This window comes from Agelaius tricolor, unplaced genomic scaffold (assembly GCF_023055355.1).
Source record: "Agelaius tricolor isolate 1412-34295 unplaced genomic scaffold, bAgeTri1.0.p SCAF_110, whole genome shotgun sequence".
In the NCBI taxonomy this organism is placed as follows: domain Eukaryota; kingdom Metazoa; phylum Chordata; class Aves; order Passeriformes; family Icteridae; genus Agelaius; species Agelaius tricolor.
The window spans coordinates 166,346-189,155 of record NW_027269370.1 but is presented as its reverse complement, the minus strand read 5'-3'; the positions used below and the strand labels follow the sequence as shown (position 1 = coordinate 189,155).

Genomic DNA, 22,810 nt, shown 5'->3' with positions numbered 1-22,810 from the left:
ATCCCAGTGACCCCCAGTTCATCCCAGTTCATCCCAGTGACCCCCCCAGTGACCCCCAGTTCATTCCCAGTGACCCCCAGTTCATCCCAGTGACCCCCAGTGACCCCCAGTTCATCCCAGTTCATCCCAGTGACCCCCCCCAGTGACCCCCAGTTCATCCCAGTGACCCCCAGTGACCCCCAGTTCATCCCAGTTCATCCCAGTGACCCCCCCCAGTGACCCCCAGTTCATCCCAGTTCCTCCAAGTTCATTCCCAGTTCATCCCAGTCCCTCCCAGTTCATCCCAGTCCCCTCCCAGTTCATTCCCAGTTCATCCCAGTGCCTCCCAGTTCATCCCAGTTCATTCCCAGTGCCTCCCAGATTCCTCCCAGTCCCTCCCAGTTCACCCCAGTTCATCCCAGTGACCCTCCAGTCCCTCCCAGTTCATTCCCAGTTCATCCCAGTCCCTCCCAGTTTGGTCCCAGTTCATTCCCAGTGTCCCCCAGTGCCTCCCAGTTCATCCCAGTTTGGTCCCAGTCCCTCCCAGTTCATTCCCAGTTTACCCCCAGTCCCCCCCAGTACCTGGCAGTGCTGCCCGGTCCCTCCTGTGCCAAACTGGGAGGAACTGGGAGCACTGGGAGGGCTCTTAAAGGCTCCCGGGGGGTGGGGGTGGGGCCGTGACTCAGTTCCGGCATTTTCTGACCCGGGGGGGGGGGGGGGGAGGTTTTGGGGACACCCCCCCCCCCCCCCAAAAAATATTTGGGAAATTCCAGGTGTGAACCCCCCAAAAATTTCAGGAATTTCCAGGTATGAAGCCCCAAAATTTGGGACAATCCAGGTCAATCCCCCCCCCCCCCCCCCCAAATATTTGGGAAATTCCAGGTGTGTCCCCCCCCCCCAAAAATTGGGAATTTCCAGGTGTGTCCCCCCCCAAAATTGGGAATTTCCAGGTATGAAGCCCCAAAATTTGGGACAATCCAGGTCAATCCCCCCCCCAAAAAATTTGGGAATTTCCAGGTGAGTCCCCCTGAGTCCCCCCCCCAAAAATTGGGAATTTCCAGGTGTGTCCCCCCATAAAAATTGGGAATTTCCAGGTGAGTTCCCCCCCAAAATTTGGGAAATTCCAGGTGTGCCCCCCCCCAAAAATTTGGGAATTTCCAGGTGTGTGTCCGTCCCCCCCCAAAAATATTTGGAACGTTCCAGGTGTGTCCCCCGAATTCCGGCGGTTCCAGGTGTGTCCCCCCCCAAATTGGGGGTTGGAACCGGCCGGACTGGGAGCACTGGGAGCGCTGGTTTGGGGGCGGGGCCAGACTGGGAGCGCTGGTTTGGGGGCGGGGCCAGACTGGGAGCACTGGTTTGGGGGCGGGGCTGGGACGGGACTGGGAGCGTTCCCAGCATTCCCAGCATTCCCAGCGTTCCCAGTATTCCCAGTATTCCCATCCCAGCGTTCCCAGTATCCCCAGTGTTCCCCGTATCCCCGTTCCCAGTGTCCTCATTGATGTCCCCACCCCATCCCAGTATCCCCAGTATCCCCATCCCAGTGTCCCCAGTGTCCCCAGTATCCCCATCCCAGTATCCCCAGTATCCCCAGTATCCCCAGTATCCCCATCCCAGTATCCCCATCCCAGTGTTCCCAGTATCGCCATCCCCAGTTTCCCCAGTATCCCCAGTATCCCCAGTATCCCTATCCCAATATCCCCATCCCAGTCTCCCCAGTCTCCCCAGTATCCCCATCCCAGTATCCCTATCCCATTCCCAGTATCCCCAGTATCCCCATTCCCCCCAGTATCCCCAGTATCCCCATCCCAGTATCCCCAGTATCCCCAGTATCCCCAGTATCCCCATCCCAGTATCCCCAGTATCCCCATCCCAGTATCCCCAGTATCCCCAGTATCCCCATCCCAGTATCCCCGGTATCCCCAGTATCCCCATCCCAGTATCCCCAGTATCCCCAGTATCCCCAGTATCCCCAGTATCCCCAGTATCCCTACCCCAATATCCTGTTTCCCCAGTGTCCCTATCCCAGTCCCCCCAGTGTCCCCATCCCAGTTTCCCCAGTATCCCCATCCCAGTATCCCCAGTATCCCCATCCCAGTATCCCCGGTATCCCCAGTATCCCCATCCCAGTATCCCCATCCCAGTATCCCCGGTATCCCTATCCCAGTATCCCCAGTATCCCCATCCCAGTGTCCCCAGTATCCCCAGTATTCCCATCCCAGTATCCCCAGTATCCCCAGTATCCCTACCCCAATATCCCCAGTTTTCCCAGTATCCCCATCCCAGTCCCCCCAGTATCCCCATCCCAGTGTTCCCAGTATCCCCAGTATCCCCAATATCCCCAGTATCCCCGGTATCCCCAGTATCCCCATCCCAGTATCCCCAGTCCCCCCAGTATCCCCATCCCAGTATCCCCAGTATCCCCATCCCAGTATTCCCCAGTCCCCCCAGTATCCCCATCCCAGTATCCCCAGTATCCCCAGTATCCCCAGTATCCCCGGTATTCCCATCCCAGTATCCCCATCCCAGTCCCCCCAGTATCCCCAGTATCCCCACCCCAGTATCCCCAGTCCCCCCAGTATCCCCATCCCAGTATCCCCGGTATCCCTATCCCAGTATCCCCAGTATCCCCAATATCCCTATCCCAGTATCCCCAGTGTTCCCAGTTTCCTCAGTATCCCCAGTCCCTCCAATATTCCCATCCCAGTATCCCCGGTATCCCCAGTATCCCCATCCCAGTATCCCCAGTATCCCCATCCCAGTATCCCCAGTATCCCCAGTATCCCCAGTATCCCCGGTATTCCCATCCCAGTATCCCCATCCCAGTATCCCCGGTATCCCTATCCCAGTATCCCCAGTATCCCCAGTATCCCCAGTATCCCCAGTATCCCCATCCCAGTATCCCCAGTATCCCTATCCCAGTGTTCCCAGTATCCCCAGTATCCCCAGTATCCCCAGTATCCCCAGTATCCCCAGTCCCCCCATTCCCCCACCACAGTGACGAGGCCGGGCCGGATCCGAGACTTTATTTGGGACCCTCTGGGATCTTTTGGGACCCTCTGGGCCCCCTCCCCTATTTCCAACACCCCCCACACCCCTCCCCAGAGCCGGATCCTGGCTCAGATCCTTCGGGACCCTCTGGGATCCTTCGGGACCCTCTGGGATCCTTCTGGAACCTTCAGGATCCTTCTGGAACCTTCAGGATCCTTCAGGACCCTCTGGGATCCTTCTGGAACCTTCAGGATCCTTCTGGAACCTTCAGGATCCTTCGGGACCCTCTGGGATCCTTCTGGAACCTTCAGGATCCTTCTGGAACCTTCAGGATCCTTCGGGACCCTCTGGGATCCTTCTGGATCCTTCAGGATCCACTGGGATCTTCTGGGACCCCTCCCCTTATTTCCGACACCCCCCGCACCCATTCCCGCCCCCGGAGCTGGATCCCGTCTCAGGCCCGGCCCTGGATCCCTGGCCGGATCCCTGGGCAGCTCCCAGGGCCGATCCCTGGCTGGTTCCCTGACCGGATCCCTGGGCAGATTCCAGGGCTGATCCCTGTCTGGATCCCTGGCTGGATCCCCAGCTGTAGCCCTGACCGGATCCCATTCCGGATCCCATTCCGGATCCCTGGCTGTACCCCTGGCTGTAGCCCTGACCGGATCCCATTCCGGATCCCTGGGCGGATCCCTGGCTGTATCCCAGAGCGGATCCCGGCCCGGATCCCGGCCCCCGGCGGATGGGGAAGCGCCCCCCGATGCGGGCCGGGTGCCGCAGCCCCGGCACGAAGGGGATCCCGGGGTTCTTGTAGCCGGGGCGCTGACGGGATCCCAGGGATCCCCCGAAGGATCCCGGACCGGCCCCCGAGGACCCCGAATCCCCGCCATAGGATCCTAAATCCCCTCCGTAAGATCCCGAATCCCCGCCATAGGATCCCGAATCCCCTCCGTAGGATCCCGAATCCCCTCCGTAGGATCCCAAATCCCCGCCGTAAGATCCCGATCCCCCATAGGATCCTGGTCTGCCCCCATAGGATCCCGAGGATCCCCCGTAGGATCCCGAGGATCCCCCATAAGATCCTGAGGATCCCCCATAAGATCCCAATCCCCCATAGGATCCTGGTCTGCCCCCATAGGATCCCGGTCTGCCCTGGGATCCCGATCCCCCATAAGATCCTGAGGAACCCCCATAGGATCCCGAGGATCCCCCGTAGGACCCTGAGGAACCCCCATAGGATCCCGGCCTGCCCCCATAAGATCCTGGTCTGCCCCCGTAGGATCCTGAGGATCCCCCATGAGATCCCAATCCCCCATAGGATCCTGGTCTACCCTGAGATCCTGAGGATCCCCCATAAGATCCCAATCCCCCATAGGATCCTGGTCTACCCTGAGACCCCGAGGATCCCCCATAGGATCCAGATCCCAATCCCCCATAGGATCCTGGCCTGCCCCCATAGGATCCCGGTCTGCCCTGAGATCCCGATCCCCCATAGGATCCCGAGGATCCCCCATAGGATCCTGAGGATCCCCCATAAGATCCCAATCCCCCATAGGATCCTGGTCTACCCTGAGACCCCGAGGATCCCCCATAAGATCCTGGTCTGCCCCCATAGGATCCCGGTCTGCCCTGGGATCCCGATCCCCCATAAGATCCTGAGGATCCCCCATAAGATCCGGATCCCCCATAGGATCCTGAGGATCCCCCATAGGATCCAGATCCCCCCCCATAGGATCCCGACCCACCCCCGTAGGATCCCGACCCTCCATAGGATCCCGAGGATCCCCCATAGGAGCCGGATCCGCCTCCCCCTTGGGATCCGGGCCTGCCCGATCCGGATCCGGGTTTTCCAGATCCCGATCCGGATCCGGGTTTTCCGGATCCGATTCCCCCTTGGGATCCAGGCCTGCCTGATCCGGATCCGGGTTTTCCTGAGCCGATTCCCCCCTGGGAGCCGGGTCTGCCCGATCCCGATCCCGATCCAGATCCGGGTCTTCCTGATCCAGATCCGGATCCAGGTCGGCCGGAACCAGATCCGGATCCGTAGGATCCCGAACTTCCAGAGGATCCCAGTCCTCCGTAGGATCCCGAATTTCCCCCATAGGATCCCGAATTTCCCCCATAGGATCCTGAGTTCCCATAGGATCCCGAATTTCCCCCATAGGATCCCGAACTTCCAGAGGATCCCGATCCGTAGGATCCTGATCCACCCCCATAGGATCCTGAGCTCCCATAGGATCCCGAATTTCCTCCATAGGATCCCGATCCCCCATAAGATCCCGAATTTCCTCCATAGGATCCCGAACTTCCAGAGGATCCCGATCCGTAGGATCCCGATCCACCCCCATAGGATCCCGAATTTCCCCCATAGGATCCGGATCCCCCATAAGATCCCGAATTTCCCCCGTAGGATCCCGATCCCCCATAAGATCCCGAATTTCCCCCATAGGATCCTGAACTTCCAGAGGATCCCGATCCGTAGGATCCTGATCCACCCCCATAGGATCCCGAATTTCCCCCGTAGGATCCCGAATTTCCCCCATAGGATCCTGAACTTCCAGAGGATCCCAGTCCTCCGTAGGATCCCGAATTTCCTCCATAGGATCCCGAGTTTCCCCCGTAGGATCCCGAGTTTCCCCCGTAGGATTCCGAGTTCCCATAGGATCCCGAACTTCCGGAGGATCCCGAGTTTCCCCCATAGGATCCCGAGTTTCCCCCGTAGGATCCCGAGCTCCCGGCCGATCCCGATCCCGATCCCGACGCGGATCCCGATCCGGCGGATCCCGATCCAGCTCCCGGGCACTCGGCGGATCCCGACGATGATGATCCCGATCCTGATCCCGATCCCAGCTGGGGGCTGAGCAGCCCCAGCGGATCCTTGCAGGGATCCACCCCGGCCGTCAGCGGGGCCAGGGAACCGGAACCGGGATCGGAACCGGAAACGGAACCGGAACCGGAGCCGGAACCGGAGCCGGGGCGGGCGCAGAGCCCGGCGGTGCCTGGGGGGAGGGGAGGGATCCAGTACGGACCAGTTTGGACCAGTTTGGGTCGATTCCCGTCCCAGTGCATCCCAGATTCTGTATTGGTCATTCCCAGTTCATCCCAGTTCATCCCAGTCCCATCCCAGTCCCATCCCAGTTCATCCCAGTCCCTCCCAGTCCATCCCAGTTCATTCCAGTTCATCCCAGTCCCATCCCAGTTCATCCCAGTCCCACCCCAGTTCATTCCAGTTCAATCCCAGTTCATCCCAGTTCATCCCAGTGCTCCCCAGTTCATCCCAGTTCATCCCAGTCTATCCCAGTCCATCCCAGTTCATCCCAGTTCATTCCAGTTCATCCCAGTCCCATTCCAGTCCATCCCAGTCTATTCCAGTTCATCCCAGTCCCACCCCAGTTCATCCCAGTCCCATCCCAGTTCATCCCAGACTATCCCAGTTCATCTCAGTCCCATTCCAGTTCATTCCAGTTCATCCCAGTTTGTCCCAATCCATCCCAGTCCCATCCCAGTTCATCCTACATTCCGTATTAGTCAATCCCAATCCATCCCAGTTCATCCCAGTCCATCCCAGTTCATCCCAGTCCCTCCCAGTTCCTGTCCCAGTTCATCCCAGTTCGTCCCAGTCCATCCCAGTCACTGCAGCCCCTCCCAGATTCCGTATCCGTCACTCCCAGTCCATCCCAGTGCTCCCAGTTCATCCCAGTCCCTCCCAAATTCCCTATCGCTCCATCTCCGTCATTCCCAGTCCCTCCCAGTCCCTCCCAGTCCCTCCCAGTCCCTCCCATTTCCTGTCCCAGTTTCCCTCCCTGACTTTATCCCAGTCCATCCCAGTTCCCCCAGTCTCCATCCCAGTGCTCCCCAGTTCCCTCCCAGTCCATCCCAGTTCATCCCAGTCCATCCCAGTTCCCCCCAATCCTATCCCAGTCCATCTCTGTTCCCCATATCTTCATCCCAGTCCATCCCAGTCCATCCCAGTCCATCCCAGTTCCCTGTATCTCCATTCCCAGTTCATCCCCCAATCCCATCCCAGTCCATCCCAGTCCATCCCAGTCCATCCCAGTCCCTCCCAGTCCATCCCAGTCCCCCCCAATCCCATCCCAGTCCATCCCAGTCCCCCTCAATCCCATCCCAGTCCATCCCAGTCCCCCTCAATCCCATCCCAGTCCATCCCAGTCCATCCCAGTCCCTCCCAGTCTCACCCAGCAGCAGCAGCAGCAGCACCGGGGGCCAGCGGGGCCCGGGCGGAGCCATCGGGGCCAGGTGAGCCCAGGTGGGACCAGGTGGGGACAGGTGGGACCAGGAGGGGACAGGAGGGGACAGGAGGGACCCGGGGCCACCTTAAATAGCCCAGGTGAGGGTGGGGGGAGGGGCCCAGGTGAGGCTGGGGAGGCCCCGCCCACCCCCCAAATCCTCTGAGTCACCGGGATTGACCCGCTTGGGGTGGGGGGACACACCTGGGACACACCTGGGGACAGCGGGGACACACCTGGGGACACACCTGGGGGACACCTGGGACACCTGGGGGACACCTGGGGGACACCTGGGACACACCTGAGACACCTGGGGGACACCTGAGACACCTGGGGGACACCTGGGGACACCTGAGACACCTGGGGGCACCTGGGGGATACCTGGGGGACACCTGGGGACACACCTGGGGTACACCTGAGACACCTGGGGACACCTGGGGAGATGGGGACACACCTGGGGGACACCTGGGGGGACATTGGGATGCCTGGATGACACCTGGAGCACATCTGGGTCACACCTGACGGGAATTGGGATACCTGGAGCACATCTGGGTCACACCTGGGTCACACCTGGTTCTCCCCCACCCGAAGGGGGTCAGGGCTCACCTGCCCAGGTGTGGGGTCAGGATTTGGGCTCACCTGTCCAGGATCAGGGCCAAATTTGGGGCTCACCTGCCCAGGTGTGGGGTCAGGATCAGGGTCAGATTTTGGGGCTCACCTGCCCAGGTGTCAGCTCAGGGCTCACCTGGCCAGGATCAGGGTCAGGGTCAGATTTTGGGGCTCACCTGCCCAGGTGTGACCTCACCTGTCCAGGATCAAGGCCAAATTTGGGGCTCACCTGTCCAGGTATGGGGTCAGGATTTGGGGCTCACCTGCCGAGGGTCAGATTTTGGGGCTCACCTGTCCAGGTGTGACCTCACCTGTCTGGGATCAGGGTCAGGGCCAAATTTGGGGCTCACCTGCCCAGGTGTGACCTCACCTGTCTGGGATCAGGGTCAGATTTTGGGGCTCACCTGTCCAGGATCAGGATCAGGATTTGGGGCTCACCTGCCCAGGTGTGGGGTCAGATTTTGGGGCTCACCTGTCCAGGATCAGGGCCAAATTTGGGGCTCACCTGTCTGGGATCAGGGTCAGGATCAGGGTCAGGATTTGGGGCTCACCTGCCCAGGTGTGGGGTCAGATTTGGGGCTCACCTGTCTGGGATCAAGGCCAAATTTGGGGCTCACCTGCCCAGGTGTGGGGTCAGGATTTGGGGCTCACCTGTCCAAGATTAGGGTCAGATTTTGGGGCTCACCTGCCCAGGTGTGACCTCACCTGTCCAGGATCAGGGTCAGGATTTGGGGCTCACCTGCCCAGGTGTGGGGTCAGATTTTGGGGCTCACCTGCCCAGGTATGGGGTCAGATTTTGGGGCTCACCTGTCCAGGATCAGGGTCAGATTTTGGGGCTCACCTGCCCAGGTGTGGGGTCAGGATTTGGGGCTCACCTGTCCAGGATCAGGGTCAGGATTTGGGGCTCACCTGCCCAGGTGTGGGGTCAGATTTTGGGGCTCACCTGCCCAGGGTCAGGATTTGGGGCTCACCTGCCCAGGTGTGACCTCACCTGTCTGGGATCAGGGCCAAATTTGGGGCTCACCTGTCCAGGTGTGGGGTCAGGATTTGGGGCTCACCTGCCCAGGTGTGGGGTCACATTTTGGGGCTCACCTGTCCAGGATCAGGATCAGGATTTGGGGCTCACCTGGTCAGGGTCAGATTTTGGGGCTCACCTGCCCAGGTGTGGGGTCAGATTTTGGGGCTCACCTGCCCGGGATCCGGGTCAGGATTTGGGGCTCACCTGTCCAGGATCAGGATCAGGATTTGGGGCTCACCTGCCCAGGTGTGGGGTCAGATTTTGGGGCTCACCTGTCCAGGATCAGGGCCAAATTTGGGGCTCACCTGTCTGGGATCAGGGTCAGGATCAGGGTCAGATTTTGGGGCTCACCTGCCCAGGTGTGACCTCACCTGTCTGGGATCAGGGCCAAATTTGGGGCTCACCTGCCCAGGTGTGGGGTCAGATTTTGGGGCTCACCTGCCCAGGTATGGGGTCAGATTTTGGGGCTCACCTGTCCAGGATCAGGGTCAGATTTTGGGGCTCACCTGCCCAGGTGTGACCTCACCTGTCCGGGATCAGGGTCAGGATTTGGGTGCGGCCGACGCCGAAGTGACCCCGACCCCCACCCCGGGGCGTGGCCCCAGGTGAGCTCAGGGGGGGGGAGGGGCCCCCAGGTGAGCTCAGGGGGGGGAGGGGCCCCCAGGTGAGCTCAGGGGGGGGAGGGGCCCCCAGGTGAGCTCAGGGGGGGGAGGGGCCCCCGGGTGGGGGAGGGGCCCCACCGGAAGCCGCCGATTGAAGGGGTGGGGGAGGGGAGACGCGGCCACCGCCCCTCCCCCACCCCCCCCGAGGGCATCCCGGGAATTTGGGGGGAAAATTTGGGGAATTTGGGGCAAATTTGGGGGGATTTGGGGTAAATTTAGGGGATTTTTGGGGAAATTTGGGGTAAATTTGGGGGGATTTGGGGTAAATTTGGGGGAATTTGGGGAGATCTGGGGAATTTGGGGGGATTTGGGGCAAATTTGGGGGAATTCGGAGTAAATTTAGGGGAATTTGGGGGGGATTTGGGGAAAATTTGGGGAATTTTGGGGTAAATTTAGGGGAAAATTGGGAGGAATTTGGGGAAAATTTGGGGTAAATTTAGGGGGTTTTTGGGGGATTTTTGGGGAAAATTTGGGGTAAATTTAGGGGGTTTTTGGGGGATTTTTGAGGACATTTTGGGGAAATTTGGGGTAAATTTAGGGGATTTTGGGGGAATTTTTGGGGAAAATTTGGGATAAATTTAGGGGATTTTTGGGGAAAATTTGGGGTAAATTTAGGGGATTTTTGTGGAAATTTTGGGGAATTTTGGGGGGATTTGGGGAAATATGGTGGGTTTTGGGGTAAATTTAGGGGAATTCGGGGAAAAATTGGGGGAATTTGGGGGAAATTTGGGAGAAATTTGGGAGGATTTGGGGAAATTTGGGGTCTGGGGGGTGCCAGGAAATGAAATTTGTGGAAATTTGGGAAAATTGGGGGGAAAAATTGGGGAAATTTGGGACTTGGGAGGTCCCAGGAAATGAAATTTGAGGGAATTTGGGCAAATTTGGGAGGAATTTGGGGGATTTTGGGGGAATTTAGGGTCTGAGGGTCCCATAAAAGCGAATTTGGGGCTGATTCGGGCAGAATTTGGGGGGAATTTGGGCAAATTTGGGGCAATTTGTGGTCTGGGGGGTGGCCGGAAATGAAATACGGGGAAAATCGGGAAAATTTGGGCAAAAATGGGGGAAATTCGGGAGAATTTGGGGGAATTTGGGGGAATTTGGGATTTGGGGCATCCCAGGAAATGAATTTTGAGGGAATTTGGGCAAATTTGGGGGGATTTGGGAGGAATTTGGGGGATTTTGGGGCAATTTAGGGTCTGAGGGTCCCATAAAAGCGAATTTGGGGCCGATTCGGGCAGAATTTGGGGGAATTTGGGCAAATTTGGGGGGATTTGGGAGGAATTCGGGGGATTTTGGGGTCTGGGGGTCCCATAACAGCGAATTTGGGGCCGATTCGGGCAGAATTTGGGGGCAAATTCGAGGAGATTTTGGGCGATTTTGGGGCTCGCCTCCAAAAAAAGAACCAAAAATCCGCCCCGCCGAGGCCCCTCCCCCTTCTCCCTTAAGCCCCGCCCCTTTCCGGGAGCCCCGCCCCCATTTCCGCGCACAAAGGCGATCCCCTCCCCTCCCCCCACACCCCCCTCCCCTCCCCAAAAAAATTTAATTTCGAGGATTTCCCACCCCCAAAATCCCCCGGATCCCCCCCAAAAATCCCCTCCCTCCCCTCCCCCACCCCGATTTCTTTTTTTTTGTTGTTTTTTTGTTGTTTTTTGGGGTTTTTTTTGGGTTTTTTTCCGCCCAAATCGAACCCGAACCTCCCCCCCCCCTCCCCCCACCCCAAATTCTGACCTCTCCTCCCGCCCCTCCCCCACTTCCTCCTCCCCTCCCCGCCCCTCCCCCACCCCTCAGGAAAAGCCGCTTTTCCTCCCCCCCCCTCCCCCCGCCCCTCCCCCACCCCGCCCCTCCCCCCCCCCGTTCGCTTCCTCCGGGTCCCTCCCGCGCTCCAGACCCGGGTGAGTATTTGGGGGGGGGGGGGAGGGGAGGGGTGGGGACCCCTCCCCAAAAATTTTGGGGGGGGGAAAAAAGGTGGGGGAGGGGCGGGACCCCCGCGGTTTCCCCTCCCCCACCCCTTTCATATTTTTTTAAAAATTTTTTAAATTTTTTTTTAATTTTTTTTCCCCTTTTTTTTCCACGGCGTTTTTTCCTCCCCTCCCCCCACCCGCCGCACACCCCGGGGGGGGCCGCGACCCCTCCCCAAATTTGGGTGGGGGAGGGGAGAGGGGTTCCGGGACCCCTCCCCCACCCTCCAATCATTTCGGGGATTTCCCGCGGATTTTTTTCCTTTTTTTTTTGGATTTTTTTGGGGCGTTTCCCGCGGATTTTTTAATTTTTTTTGGGGCGTTTCCCGCGGATTTTTTAAATTATTTTTTAATTTTTTTGGGGGCGTTTCCCGCGGATTTTTTAATTATTTTTGGGGCGTTTCCCGCGGATTTTTAAAATTTTTTTTCCTTTTATTTGGGGCATTTCCCGCTGATTTTTTTAATTTTTCTTTCCTCTTTTTTTGGGGCGTTTCCCGCGGATTTTTAAATTATTTTTTAAATTATTTTTGGGGCGTTTCCCACGGATTTTTTATTATTTTTTTATTATTTTTTGAGGCGTTCCCCGCGGATTTTTAATTTTTTTAAATTATTCTTTTTGGGGCGTTCCCCGCGGATTTTTAAATTGTTTTAATTATTATTTTTGGGGCGTTTCCCACGGATTTTTAAATTAATTTTTAAATTATTTTTGGGGCGTTCCCCGCGGATTTTTAAATTTTTTTAATTATTATTTTTGGGGCGTTTCCCCCACTGATTTTTTAAATTTTTTTCCTCTTTTTTTGGGTCATTTCCCGTGGATTTTTTAAATTAATTTTTTAAATTATTTTTGGGGCGTTCCCCGCGGATTTTTAATTAATTTTTAAATGATTTTTGGGACGTTTCCCGCAGATTTTTTAAATTATTTTTTTGTTGTTTTTTGGGGGGCGTTTCCCGCCCAGGATTTTTTGGGATGCGGGATTTGGATGGGATTGCCCCAAAATTTCCCGGAATTCACCCCAAAACTCCCCCGAAATTCCCCCCAAAATTCCTGGGATTCCCCTCCAAAATTCCCATATTTGCCCCGCCCCCAAATCCCCCAAAATTCCCGGAATTTCCCCCAAAAAATCCCCCAAAATTCCCAGAATTTCCCCCAAAAAATCCCCCAAAATTCCCGGAATTCCCCCAAAATTCCCAGAATTGCCCCCAAAATTCCTGAAATTCACCCAAAATCCCCCAAATTCCCGGATTTCACCCCAAAATTCCCAGAATTGCCCCCAAAATTCTTGGGATTCCCCCCCAAAATTCCCGAAATTCCTGGAGATTTTGGGGCTTTCGGGGATTTCGGGGACCCCGCCCCAATGGAAGGGTGACGTCCCCAAAATATCCCAAAAATGTCCCCAAAATGTCCCCAGAATGTCCCCAATCCCCTGAATTGTCCCCAAATGTCCCCAAATCCCCTCAATGTCCCCAAATGTCCCCAAATGTCCCCAAATGTCCCCAAATCCCCTCAATGTCCCCAATTGTTCCCAATGTCCCCCAATGTCCCCAATTTCTTTTGATGTCCCCAATGTCCCCAAATCCCCTGAATTGTCCCAAATGTCCACAATGTCCCCCAAATGTCCCCAATGTCCCCCAATGTCCCCAATGTCCCCAAATCCCCTGAATTGTCCCAAATGTCCCCAAATCCCCCAAATGTCCCCAAATGTCCCCAATTCCTTTTGATGTCCCCTTGGTGCCCCCAATGCCCCCAATGCCCTGAATTGTCCCCAATGCCCCCAATGTCCCCAAATCCCCTCGATGTCCCCAACGTCCCCAATGTCCCAACGTCCCCAATGTCCCCAATTCCCCCAAATCCCCCCAATGTCCCCAAATCCCCCAATATCCCCAGTTGTCCCCAATTGTCCCCAATGTCCCCAACGTCCCCAATGTCCCCAATGTCCCCAAATCCCCTCAGTGTCCCCAATGTCCCCAATCCTGTGAACTGTCCCCAATGGCCCCAATGGCCCCAAATCCCCCCAATGTCCCCAGTTGCCCCCAATGTCCCCCAATGTCCCCAATTCCCTGAATTGTCCCAAATACCCCCAATGTCCCCAAATCCCCTCGATGTCCCCAATGTCCCCAATTCCCCCCAATGCCTCCAACGTCCCCAACGTCCCCAACGTCCCCAATGTCCCCAGGATGGCGGCGCAGGTGCCCCCCTGGAAGCTGGGACTCCCCAATGCCCCCCAAATCCCCTGAATTGTCCCCAATTGTCCCCAATTGTCCCCAGGATGGCGGCGCAGGTGCCCCCCTGGAAGCTGGCGCTGCTGGAGCGGCGCCGCCGGGAGGACGAGGCCGCGCGGCGCCGGGAGCGGGAGCAGCGCGAGCGCCAGGCCCAGGTGCCCACCTGGAAACGGGAGCTGCTGCAGCGGCGCCGCGCCCGGGCGGGGCCAGCGGGCACACCTGGGCAAGGGGGAACACCTGGAGGAACACCTGGGCAAGGGGGAACAGCTGGGGGCACAGCTGGGGGCACAGCTGGGCAAGGGGGAACACCTGGGGGCACAGCTGGGGGCACAGCTGGGCAAGGGGGAACACCTGGGGACACAGCTGGGCAAGGGGGAACACCTGGGGGCACACCTGGGCAAGGGGGCACACCTGGCATGGGCACAGCTGGCATGGGCACACCTGGGGGCACACCTGGCACGGGAACACCTGGCATGGGAACACCTGGGCAAGGGGGAACACCTGGCATGGGAACACCTGGGCAAGGGGGCACAGCTGGGGGCACACCTGGCATGGGCACACCTGGGGGCACACCTGGCACGGGAACACCTGGCATGGGAACACCTGGGCAAGGGGGAACACCTGGGCAAGGGGGCACAGCTGGCATGGGAACACCTGGGGGCACACCTGGGCAAGGGGGCACAGCTGGCATGGGAACATCTGGCATGGGCACACCTGGCATGGGCACACCTGGCACGAGGGGCACAGCTGGAGGAACAGCTGGCTCAGGGGTTATACCTGGCCTGGGGGGCACATCTGGATCAGGACCCACACCTGGGGGCACACCTGGCACGGGGGGCACACCTGGGCAGGAGGGTTTGGGGGGCTCCCACCTGGCGCTGGCGCCAGGGATGGAGGAAAGCGGCCGTGCCCAAAATCCCACCTGGGACCCCCAAAATCACCCCCAAAATCACCCCCAAAATTCCCCTCAGGATCCCCAAAATCACCCCCAAAATCCTTCCCAGGATCCCCAAAACTATCCCCAAAATCAGCCCCAAAATCTCCTCCGGGATCCCCAAAATTTCCCCCAGGATCCCAAAAATCCTCCCCAAAATCCCGAAAATTCCTCCTGGGACCCCCAAAATTCCCAAAATTCCCAAAATCCGCCCCGGGTCGGGTCAGTCACCTGCGGAGCCGCTTTGTCCCCGAGCCGGGGGGGGACGAGGGGCGCGGGGGGGTCACCGTGGGGTCACCTGAGGGTCAAGGGTCAGCCAAGGACATGGGAACGGTCAAAGGTCACGGAGTGACCGCTGGCCTGGGGACAGCGGAAGGGACAAGGGACGGTCAAGGGCATGGTCAAGAGCTGGACAGGGGCAGATGGCCGGAGAGGTCAGGGGTCAGTGGGGACACTGGGGACAGTGTCCGGCCACGAGCCCAGGCCCTCGATGACCCCTTTGGTGACCACGCTGACCACGACCCCTGTGACGTCACCGGGGTCACCGGGGCAGGGCTCTGTCCCCGTGTCCGGGGTCACCGTCCCCAGGTCTGGGGTCACTGTCCCCGTGTCCAGCGGTGTCCCCATGTCCGGTGACACTGTCCAGGTGTCCGGCGGCTCTGTCCCCAGGTCTGGGGTCACTCTCCCTTTGTCCAGCGGTGTCCCCAAGCCTGAGGTCACCGTCCCCAGGTCTGAGGTCACTCTCCCCTTTGTCCAGCGGTGTCCCCATGTCCAGCGGTGTCCCCATGTCCGGTGACACTGTCCAGATGTCCAGTGCCACTGTCCAGGTGTCCGGTGCCACTGTCCAGGTGTCCAGTGCCACAACCCCTGTGTCCAGTGCCATTGTCCAGGTGTCCGGTGCCACTGTCCCCCATGTCCAGCGGTGTCCCCATGTCCGGTGCCTACAACCCCTGTGTCCAGTGCCACTGTCCAGGTGTCCAGTGGCTCTGTCCCCAGGTCTGGGGTCACTGTCCCTGTGTCCAGCAGTGTCCCCATGTCCAGTGCCACTGTCCCCATGTCCAGCGCTGTCCCCACGTGTGGTGCCACTGTCCCCACGTGCGTCGCCGCTGTCCCCCACGTGTGGCGCCACTCTCCCAGTGTCCGGTGCCACCCTCCCGGTGTCCGGTGCCACTGTCCCCATGTCCACCTCCGTCCCCTCGGCCGCCCGGCCAGTGTCACCGCGCCGTGACCCCCAGTGTCCCCCGCCCTGTGCCCACCCGGCCCTGCAGCGCCGCAGCGGCAACACCATCACCGTGCGGCCGCGCCGCGCCACGGGTGACCCCGCAGGTGTCCCCTCAGGTGTCCCCCCCAGGTGTCCCCGCAGGTGTCCCCTCAGGTGTCCCCCCAGGTGTCCCCTCAGGTGTCCCCCCAGGTGGCCCTGGGGGCGTGGCCGAGCCCCCCAAGAAGCGCTACCCCCACGGCCGAGCAGATCCAGGTGATCGGGGGGTACCTGGTGCTGCCCCGCTCCTGCCTGGCCAAGGGAGAGCCCCGGCGCAAAAAGGTAACCGGGGATGGGGGGGGACACACCTGTGTCACCTGTGTCACCTGTGTCACCTGTCTGTCACCTCTGTGTCACCTGTCTGTCACACCTGTGTCACCTGTGCCACCTGTCTGTCACCCGTGCCACCTGTCTGTCACCCCTGTGTCACCTGTGCCACCTGTCTGTCACCCGTGTCACCTGTCTGTCACCCCTGTGTCACCTGTGCCACCTGTCTGTCACCCTGTGTCACCTGTGCCACCTGTCACCCCTGTGTCACCTGTGCCAGCTGTCTGTCACCCGTGTCACCTGTCACCCCTGTGTCACCTGTGTCACCTGTGCCACCTGTCTGTCACCCGTGTCACCTGTCTGTCACCCCTGTGTCACCTGTGCCACCTGTCACCCCTGTGTCACCTGTGCCAGCTGTCTGTCACCCCTGTGCCACCTGTCTGTCACCTCTGTGTCACCTGTCTGTCACCCCTGTGTCACCTGTGTCACCTGTGCCACCTGTCTGTCACCCGTGCCACCTGTCACCCGTGTGTCACCTGTCTGTCACCCCTGTGTGTCACCGGTCACCTGGGAGACCCAACAGCGTCACCCGTGTAACTGCCGTGTCACCTGTCACCTGTCTGTGTTACCTGTGCTACCTGTGTCCCCAAGTGTCACCTGGGTAACCCTGTGTCATTCACCTGTGTCCCCAAGTGTCACCTGTGTCCCCAGGCATCCTCAATGTTACCAATGGCTTCAATGCCCCCAAATGTCCCTGATGTCCCCAAGCCCCTAAAATGTCCCCAAATCCTCCCAAAATGTCCCCAAAGCTGCAGATCTGGTTCACCAATCCCCAAATCCAAATCCCCCAGATTCCCAAATCCCCAAAATCCCCTCAATTTCTCCAAATGGCCCAAATTCCTCCCAAATCCCCCAAATGTCCCCAAAGTCCCCAAATGCCCCAAAGTCCCCAAATGTCCCCAAATCTCTCGAATCCCCCCAATGTCCCCAAATCCCCCAAAGTCCCCAAATGTCCCCAAATCTCTCAAATCCCCCCGATGTCCCCAAATCCCCCAAAGTCCCCAAATGTCCCCAAATCTCTCAAATCCCCCCAATGTCCCCAAATCTCTCAAATCCCCCAGATGTCCCCAAACCCCCCCAAAGTCCCCGAATGTCCCCAAACGCCCCCAAAACGTCCCCCCAGCTGCAGATCTGGTTCAGCGAGCGCGACCTGGAGCGAACCTTCTGCTACCCCTCGGAGGGGGCGGCGCTGGCGGCCTGGGGGGGACCCCCCGAGGACCCCCCCGGGACCCCCCCGAACCCCCCGGGACCCCCCGGGACCCCCAGGGACCCCCCGGGACCCCCGGAGGAGGAGGAGGAGGAGGAGGAAGAGCCCCCTCCCCCCATGCCGGGGGGGCTGCGGGGCCGCGCTCTGCTCGTGGGTGGGTGTGGGGAGGGGGATTTGGGGGGGATTTTGGGGGGAATTTGGGGGAATTTCGGGGATTTTGGGGGAATTTCGGGGGTTTTGGGGGAATTTCGGGGAGTTTGGGGGGATTTGGGGGGAATTTCGGGGATTTCGGGGGGGATTTGGGGGGAATTTTGGGGATTTTGGGGGAATTTTGGGGATTTTGGGGGAATTTTGGGGAGAATTTCGGGGAGTTTGGGGGGATTTTGGGGGGAATTTTGGGGGGTTTTGGGGAGAATTTGGGGAAATTTCGGGGATTTTGGGGGAATTTTGGGGGGATTTTGGGGGAATTTTGGGGAGAATTTGGGGGGATTTTGGGGGGATTTTGGGGGGAATTTGGGGGATTTTGGGGGAATTTCGGGGAGTTTGGGGGGTTTTGGGGAGAATTTCGGGGATTTTGGGGGGGTTTTGGGGGAATTTTAGGGATTTTGGGGAGAATTTGGGGGAATTTTGGGGGGATTTCGGGGAGAATTTGAGGAATTTGGGGGGGTCAGGGGGAGATTTGGGGGATTTTGAGGGATATTTTATGGGGGGGATTTAGGGGATTTTGGGGAGTTTGGAGGGGTTTTGGTCAGTTTGGGGAGGAAATATGGGGGGATTTGAGGGAGATTTGGGGTCTTAAGAAGGAATTTTGGGGGGGAGTTTGGGGGGATTTTGGGGAGATTTGGGGGGATTTTGGGGGGTTTTGGGGGATTTGGGGCGGTTTTGGGAAGGGATTTGGGAGTTTTGGGGGGATTTGCGAAAGGATTTGGGGGGTTTGGGGGCAATTTGGGGGGACTTTGGGGGTCTTGGGAAGGGGTTTGGGGGATTTCAGGAGGTTTTTAGGGAATTTAGGAAGGGATTTGGGCAGATTTCGAGGGGGATTTGGGGTTCTGGGGGTTTTCAATGTAATTTTTTTGTGGGGTTCTGGTAAATTTTGGGGTCATTCGAGGCTATCCTGGGGGGTCCCTAACCCATCTCCCCCTCCCCAGATGAATCCTGCCGTCGGTAACCCCGGCCCAGCCCCCCCGGGACCCCCCGGAGGGGCCGGACACTCGGACAGGGCCGGACACACGGACAGACAGAACCCCCCAAACCTTTGGGGGGAGGTTCCGGAACATTCCACACCCCCCCCCCCCGGCAGGGTCTGGGGGGGCTTTTTTGGTGTTTTTTTTACCCAATTTTGTAGATTTTTTAGTACCGGGGAGGTTTTTTTAATTATCCCTAACGAGGTTTTTTTTAGCCTAATGAAGGGGTTTTGTACTTTGGGGGTGGGCGGAATTTTGTCAGTATTTGCTCCCAGTTTGGACTGGGCCTGGACCAGTTTGGACAGGAAGGGGCGGGGCCAAAGCCGTGGCAGTATTTTGGGGGGGGGGGGGGGGGGCGAGGGGGCGAAGCTGCTTTGAAGAGGGGGTTGGGGGGATGGGGAGGGGGCAGATTTGGGGGAGGAGGGGGCAAAAATGGCGCGGGATGGAGTAGGCCGAAGCCTTTGGCCTGGTCTTGTTGCCGCAGCAATGAAGCCTGCGGCCTGTGTACTGCCAAGGCAGGCTTTGGTCACCATGACAACAAAGCCTGCGGCCTGTGTACTGCTAAGGCCTGCTCCTGTTGCTATGGTAACAAAGCCTGTGGCCTGTGTACGGCCAAGGCCTGCTCCTGTTGCTATGGTAACAAAGCCTGTGGCCTGTGTACGGCCAAGGCCTGCTCCTGTTGCTATGGTAATTAAGCCTGCAGCCTGTATACTGCCAAGGCCTGCTTTGGTCGCCATGGCAACGAAGCCTGCGACCTGTGTACTGCTAAGGCCTGTGCCTGTCACCATGGCAACAGTCTAAAGGCTGTGGCCTGCTCCTGTTGCTATGGTTACAAAGCCTGCGGCCTGTGTACTGCTAAGGCCTGCTTTGGTCGCCATGACAACAAAGCCTGTGGCCTGTGTACTGCTAAGGCCTGCTTTGGTCGCCATGACAACGAAGCCTGCGGCCTGTGTACTGCTAAGGCCTGTACCTGTCACCATGGCAACAGTCTAAAGGCTGTGGCCTCCTCCTGTTGCTATGGTAACGAAGCCTGTGGCCTGTGTACTCCCACGGCCTGTTCCTGTCACCATGGCAACGAAGCCTGTGGCCTGCCTACTCCCAAGGCCTGTTCCTGTTGCTGCGGAAACGAAGCCTGCGGCCTGCTTCTGTCGCCATGGCAACGAAGCCTGCGGCCTACCTACTCCCAAGGCCTGCTCCCGTTGCCATGGCAATGCTGCTTGTATCGCGACAGTGACAATAAACGCCGATGTCGGCTGTTGTGACCCTGGCTGGTGATGGAGGGGGTGGCCAAGGGGGAAACGGGAAAAATACGGGAAATCCACCCAAAAATAATAAAAAAAGGGCAAAAAAGTGTCCAAAAAGGCCTCAAAAAAAGGTTAAATAAGGGTCCAAAAAAAGCCTAAAAAAAGGATCAAAAAGGCCTCAAAAGTGGTTTGAAAAAGGTTGCAAAAGGCCGCAAAAAAAGGTTAAAAATGGGTTCCAAAAAGGCTAAAAATGGTCAAAAAGAGCCTCAAAAAAAGGTTTAAAAAGGGTCTAAAAATACTTTTTAAAAAGGTAAAAAAGGCCCTCAAAAAGGCTTAGAACGGGTCAATCAACAAAAAAGGGTCAAAAAAGAGCCTCAAATATGGGATTTTTTTCATTATTAAAGGGAGTTTTTAGGGGGAAAATGGGATTTTGGGTGGAAAAAAAGGATTTTCTGTGTGAAAAAAAATTGATTTTATTGGAAAAAAAGGAGAATTTTTAAGGGGAAAATTGAGTTTCCAAGAAAAATAAGTGGATTTATTTAAAATTTGGGTGTTCCGAAGAGCGAAGAATTGAGTTTATGTGGAATTTAGGATTTTTTTTTTTTCTGAGAAAAATAAAATTATCTGGGGAGAAAATGTAATTTTTTGGTAAAATGGCGATTTTTGTGAAGGGTTTTTTTAGGGAAAAATTGAAATTTTGATAAAGAAACGGGAAATTTTTGAGGTAAAAATCATTTTAAAACCGAAACAAAACGCAAAATTCACAATTAAAAAAAAAAATTAAATTACAAAAATCCGGAATTTCGACCCCAAAAATCAGCCCCGCCCCTCCCTCACCGCCGGTAATTAAATCCTCCCACCATTAATGAGGGGAGGAAGACGATGATGATGATGATGAAGATGACCGTGGTCACTCAATGTCCGGTGGTCACTCAGCAGGGGTGGTCAGTGATGATGATGATGATGGTGATGAAGATGACCATGGTCACTGCAGGGCCCCGTGGTCACTCAATGTCCAGTTCAGGTGGCTGAAGGGTGGTCAGTGATGATGATGATGATGATGATGATGATGATGGTCACTCAGTGTCCGGACAAAGGGGTGGTCAGTGATGAAGATGATGAAGATGATGGTGAGGGTCACTCAGTGTCCAGTGGTCACTCAGGGTCCAGTTCAGTCGATCAAAGGGGTGGTCAGCGATGAAGATGATGATGATGGTGATGAAGATGACCGTGGTCACTCGGTGGGTGGTCAATGATGATGATGATGATGATGATGATGATGATGACCATGGTGGTCACTCAGTGTCCAGTTCAGTCGACCAAAGGGGTGGTCAGTGATGAAGATGAAGATGATGAAGATGATGAAGATGACGATGATGAAGATGACCGCGGTCACTCAGTGGATGGTCAGTGATGAAGATGATGATGATGAAGATGACCGTGGTCACTCCAGGGCCCCGTGGTCACTCAGGGTCCGGTGCAGGTGACCAAAGGGTGGTCAGTGAAGATGATGATGATGAAGATGACCGCGGTCACTCGGTGGGTGGTCAATGATGATGATGACGATGATGAAGATGATGAAGATGACCGTGGTCACTCCAGGGCCCCGTGGTCACTCAGGGTCCAGTTCAGTCGATCAAAGGGGTGGTCAGTGATGATGATGATGAAGATGATGAAGATGACCATGGTCACTCAGTGTCCAGTTCAGTTGACCAAAGGGGTGGTCAGTGATGAAGATGAAGATGATGAAGATGACCGTGGTCACTTGGTGGGTGGTCAGCGATGATGACGAAGATGAAGATGATGACGATGATGAAGATGATGAAGATGACTACGGTCACTCCAGGGCCACGTGGTCACTCAGGGTCCGGTGCAGGTGACCAAAGGGGTGGTCAGTGATGAAGATGATGATGATGATGAAGATGACCGTGGTCACTCCAGGGCCCCGTGGTCACTCAGGGTCCGGTGCAGGTGACCAAAGGGTGGTCAGTGATGATGATGATGATGAAGATGATGAAGATGACCATGGTCACTCCAGGGCTCCATGGTCACTCAGCGTCCAGTGCAGGTGAGCAAAGGGTGGTCAGTGATGATGATGATGATGATGATGATGATGAAGATGACCGTGGTCACTCGGTGGGTGGTCAGTGATGATGATGATGATGATGAAGATGACCGTGGTCACTCGGTGGGTGGTCAGCGATGATGATGAAGATGATGATGATGATGATGATGATGACCGCGGTCACTCAGTGTCCAGTGGTCACTCAGTGTCCAGTTCAGTTGACCAAAGGGGTGGTCAATGATGATGATGACGGTGATGAAGATAATGAAGATGACCGCGGTCACTCGGTGGGTGGTCAATGATGATGATGATGATGATGATGATGATGATGATGATGAAGATGACCGCGGTCACTCCAGGGCCCTGTGGTCACTCCAGGGCCCCGTGGTCACTCAGGGTCCGGTGCAGGTGACCAAAGGGGTGGTCAATGATGATGATGAAGATGATGAAGATGATGAAGATGACGATGATGAAGATGACCGCGGTCACTCAGTGGGTGGTCAGCGATGATGATGAAGATGATGAAGATGATGAAGATGACCGCGGTCACTCCAGGGCCCCGTGGTCACTCCAGGGCCCCGTGGTCACTCAGTGTCCGGTGCAGGTGACTAAAGGGGTGGTCAGCGATGAAGATGATGATGATGATGAAGATGACCGTGGTCACTCAGTGTCCAGTTCAGTCGATCAAAGGGGTGGTCAGTGAGGAAGATGAAGATGATGAAGATGATGAAGATGACCGCGGTCACTCCAGGGCCCCGTGGTCACTCAGGGTCCGGTGCAGGTGGCCGAAGTCCGGCCGCTCGGCCGCCTCGCGGGCCCAGCAGTTCAACATCAGCCGGTGCAGGGCCGGGGGGCAGCCGGGGGGACAGGGCAGGTACTGCTGGAACTGGGGTTACTGGGATGGACTGGGAGG

The 22,810-nt window shown here is 57.1% G+C and overlaps 2 protein-coding genes and 2 long non-coding RNA genes across 57 annotated transcripts in view; 2 read left to right on the top strand and 2 right to left on the bottom strand.

Moving 5' to 3' along the window:
- Positions 1 to 7,118: 7,118 nt before the first annotated feature.
- On the bottom strand, positions 7,119 to 7,618 carry LOC139586255 (uncharacterized). The gene is made up of 3 exons (XR_011677600.1): positions 7,602 to 7,618; positions 7,533 to 7,571; positions 7,119 to 7,470 (listed from the first exon to the last, which is right to left on the bottom strand). It is a non-coding gene; the product is annotated as an uncharacterized lncRNA (long non-coding RNA).
- Positions 7,619 to 8,059: 441 nt separating this feature from the next.
- Positions 8,060 to 18,783, top strand: LOC139586253 (uncharacterized). The gene is made up of 6 exons (XM_071419512.1): positions 8,060 to 8,064; positions 11,289 to 11,392; positions 13,725 to 14,239; positions 14,408 to 16,152; positions 17,321 to 17,558; positions 18,553 to 18,783. Exons 1-4 carry the CDS (start codon positions 8,060 to 8,062, stop codon positions 14,912 to 14,914), a joined length of 1,131 nt encoding a protein of 376 aa, XP_071275613.1. The 3' UTR covers positions 14,915 to 16,152; positions 17,321 to 17,558; positions 18,553 to 18,783.
- The window catches only part of LOC139586265 (epithelial discoidin domain-containing receptor 1-like), a 31,773-nt gene continuing 22,450 nt past the window's right edge, over positions 13,488 to 22,810 (bottom strand). For 3 of the 5 annotated variants that reach the window (XM_071419547.1, XM_071419542.1, XM_071419546.1), the window contains 2 exons: positions 14,030 to 15,410; positions 13,488 to 13,927 (listed from right to left, as the gene is read on the bottom strand). In XM_071419547.1, coding sequence (XP_071275648.1) covers positions 15,048 to 15,410 — 363 coding nt within the window. In that variant the 3' untranslated portion in view covers positions 13,488 to 13,927; positions 14,030 to 15,047. Of the gene's footprint in view, positions 13,928 to 14,029; positions 15,411 to 22,522; positions 22,778 to 22,810 lie in introns of those variants that run through there. The other 2 variants (XM_071419544.1, XM_071419543.1) reach the window with 2 other exon arrangements.
- LOC139586267 (uncharacterized) lies at positions 18,997 to 22,726 on the top strand. 50 transcript variants are annotated; one of them, XR_011677639.1, is made up of 5 exons: positions 21,712 to 21,814; positions 21,911 to 21,979; positions 22,047 to 22,149; positions 22,425 to 22,477; positions 22,573 to 22,726. It is a non-coding gene; the product is annotated as an uncharacterized lncRNA (long non-coding RNA). The 50 variants fall into 50 exon arrangements; XR_011677638.1 differs by having other exon boundaries at positions 22,416 to 22,477; XR_011677620.1 differs by having other exon boundaries at positions 21,911 to 22,012; positions 22,086 to 22,149; positions 22,425 to 22,442; positions 22,502 to 22,726.

What these genes read in the sequence shown, in the direction of transcription:
- LOC139586253 (XM_071419512.1), top strand. An exon ending in CTCCCGCGCTCCAGACCCGG is followed by an intron (nt 11,393 to 13,724) that starts GTGAGTATTTGG and finishes AATTGTCCCCAG; the next exon opens with GATGGCGGCGCAGGTGCCCC. An exon ending in CACACCTGGCATGGGCACAC is followed by an intron (nt 14,240 to 14,407) that starts CTGGGGGCACAC and finishes GCATGGGCACAC; the next exon opens with CTGGCACGAGGGGCACAGCT.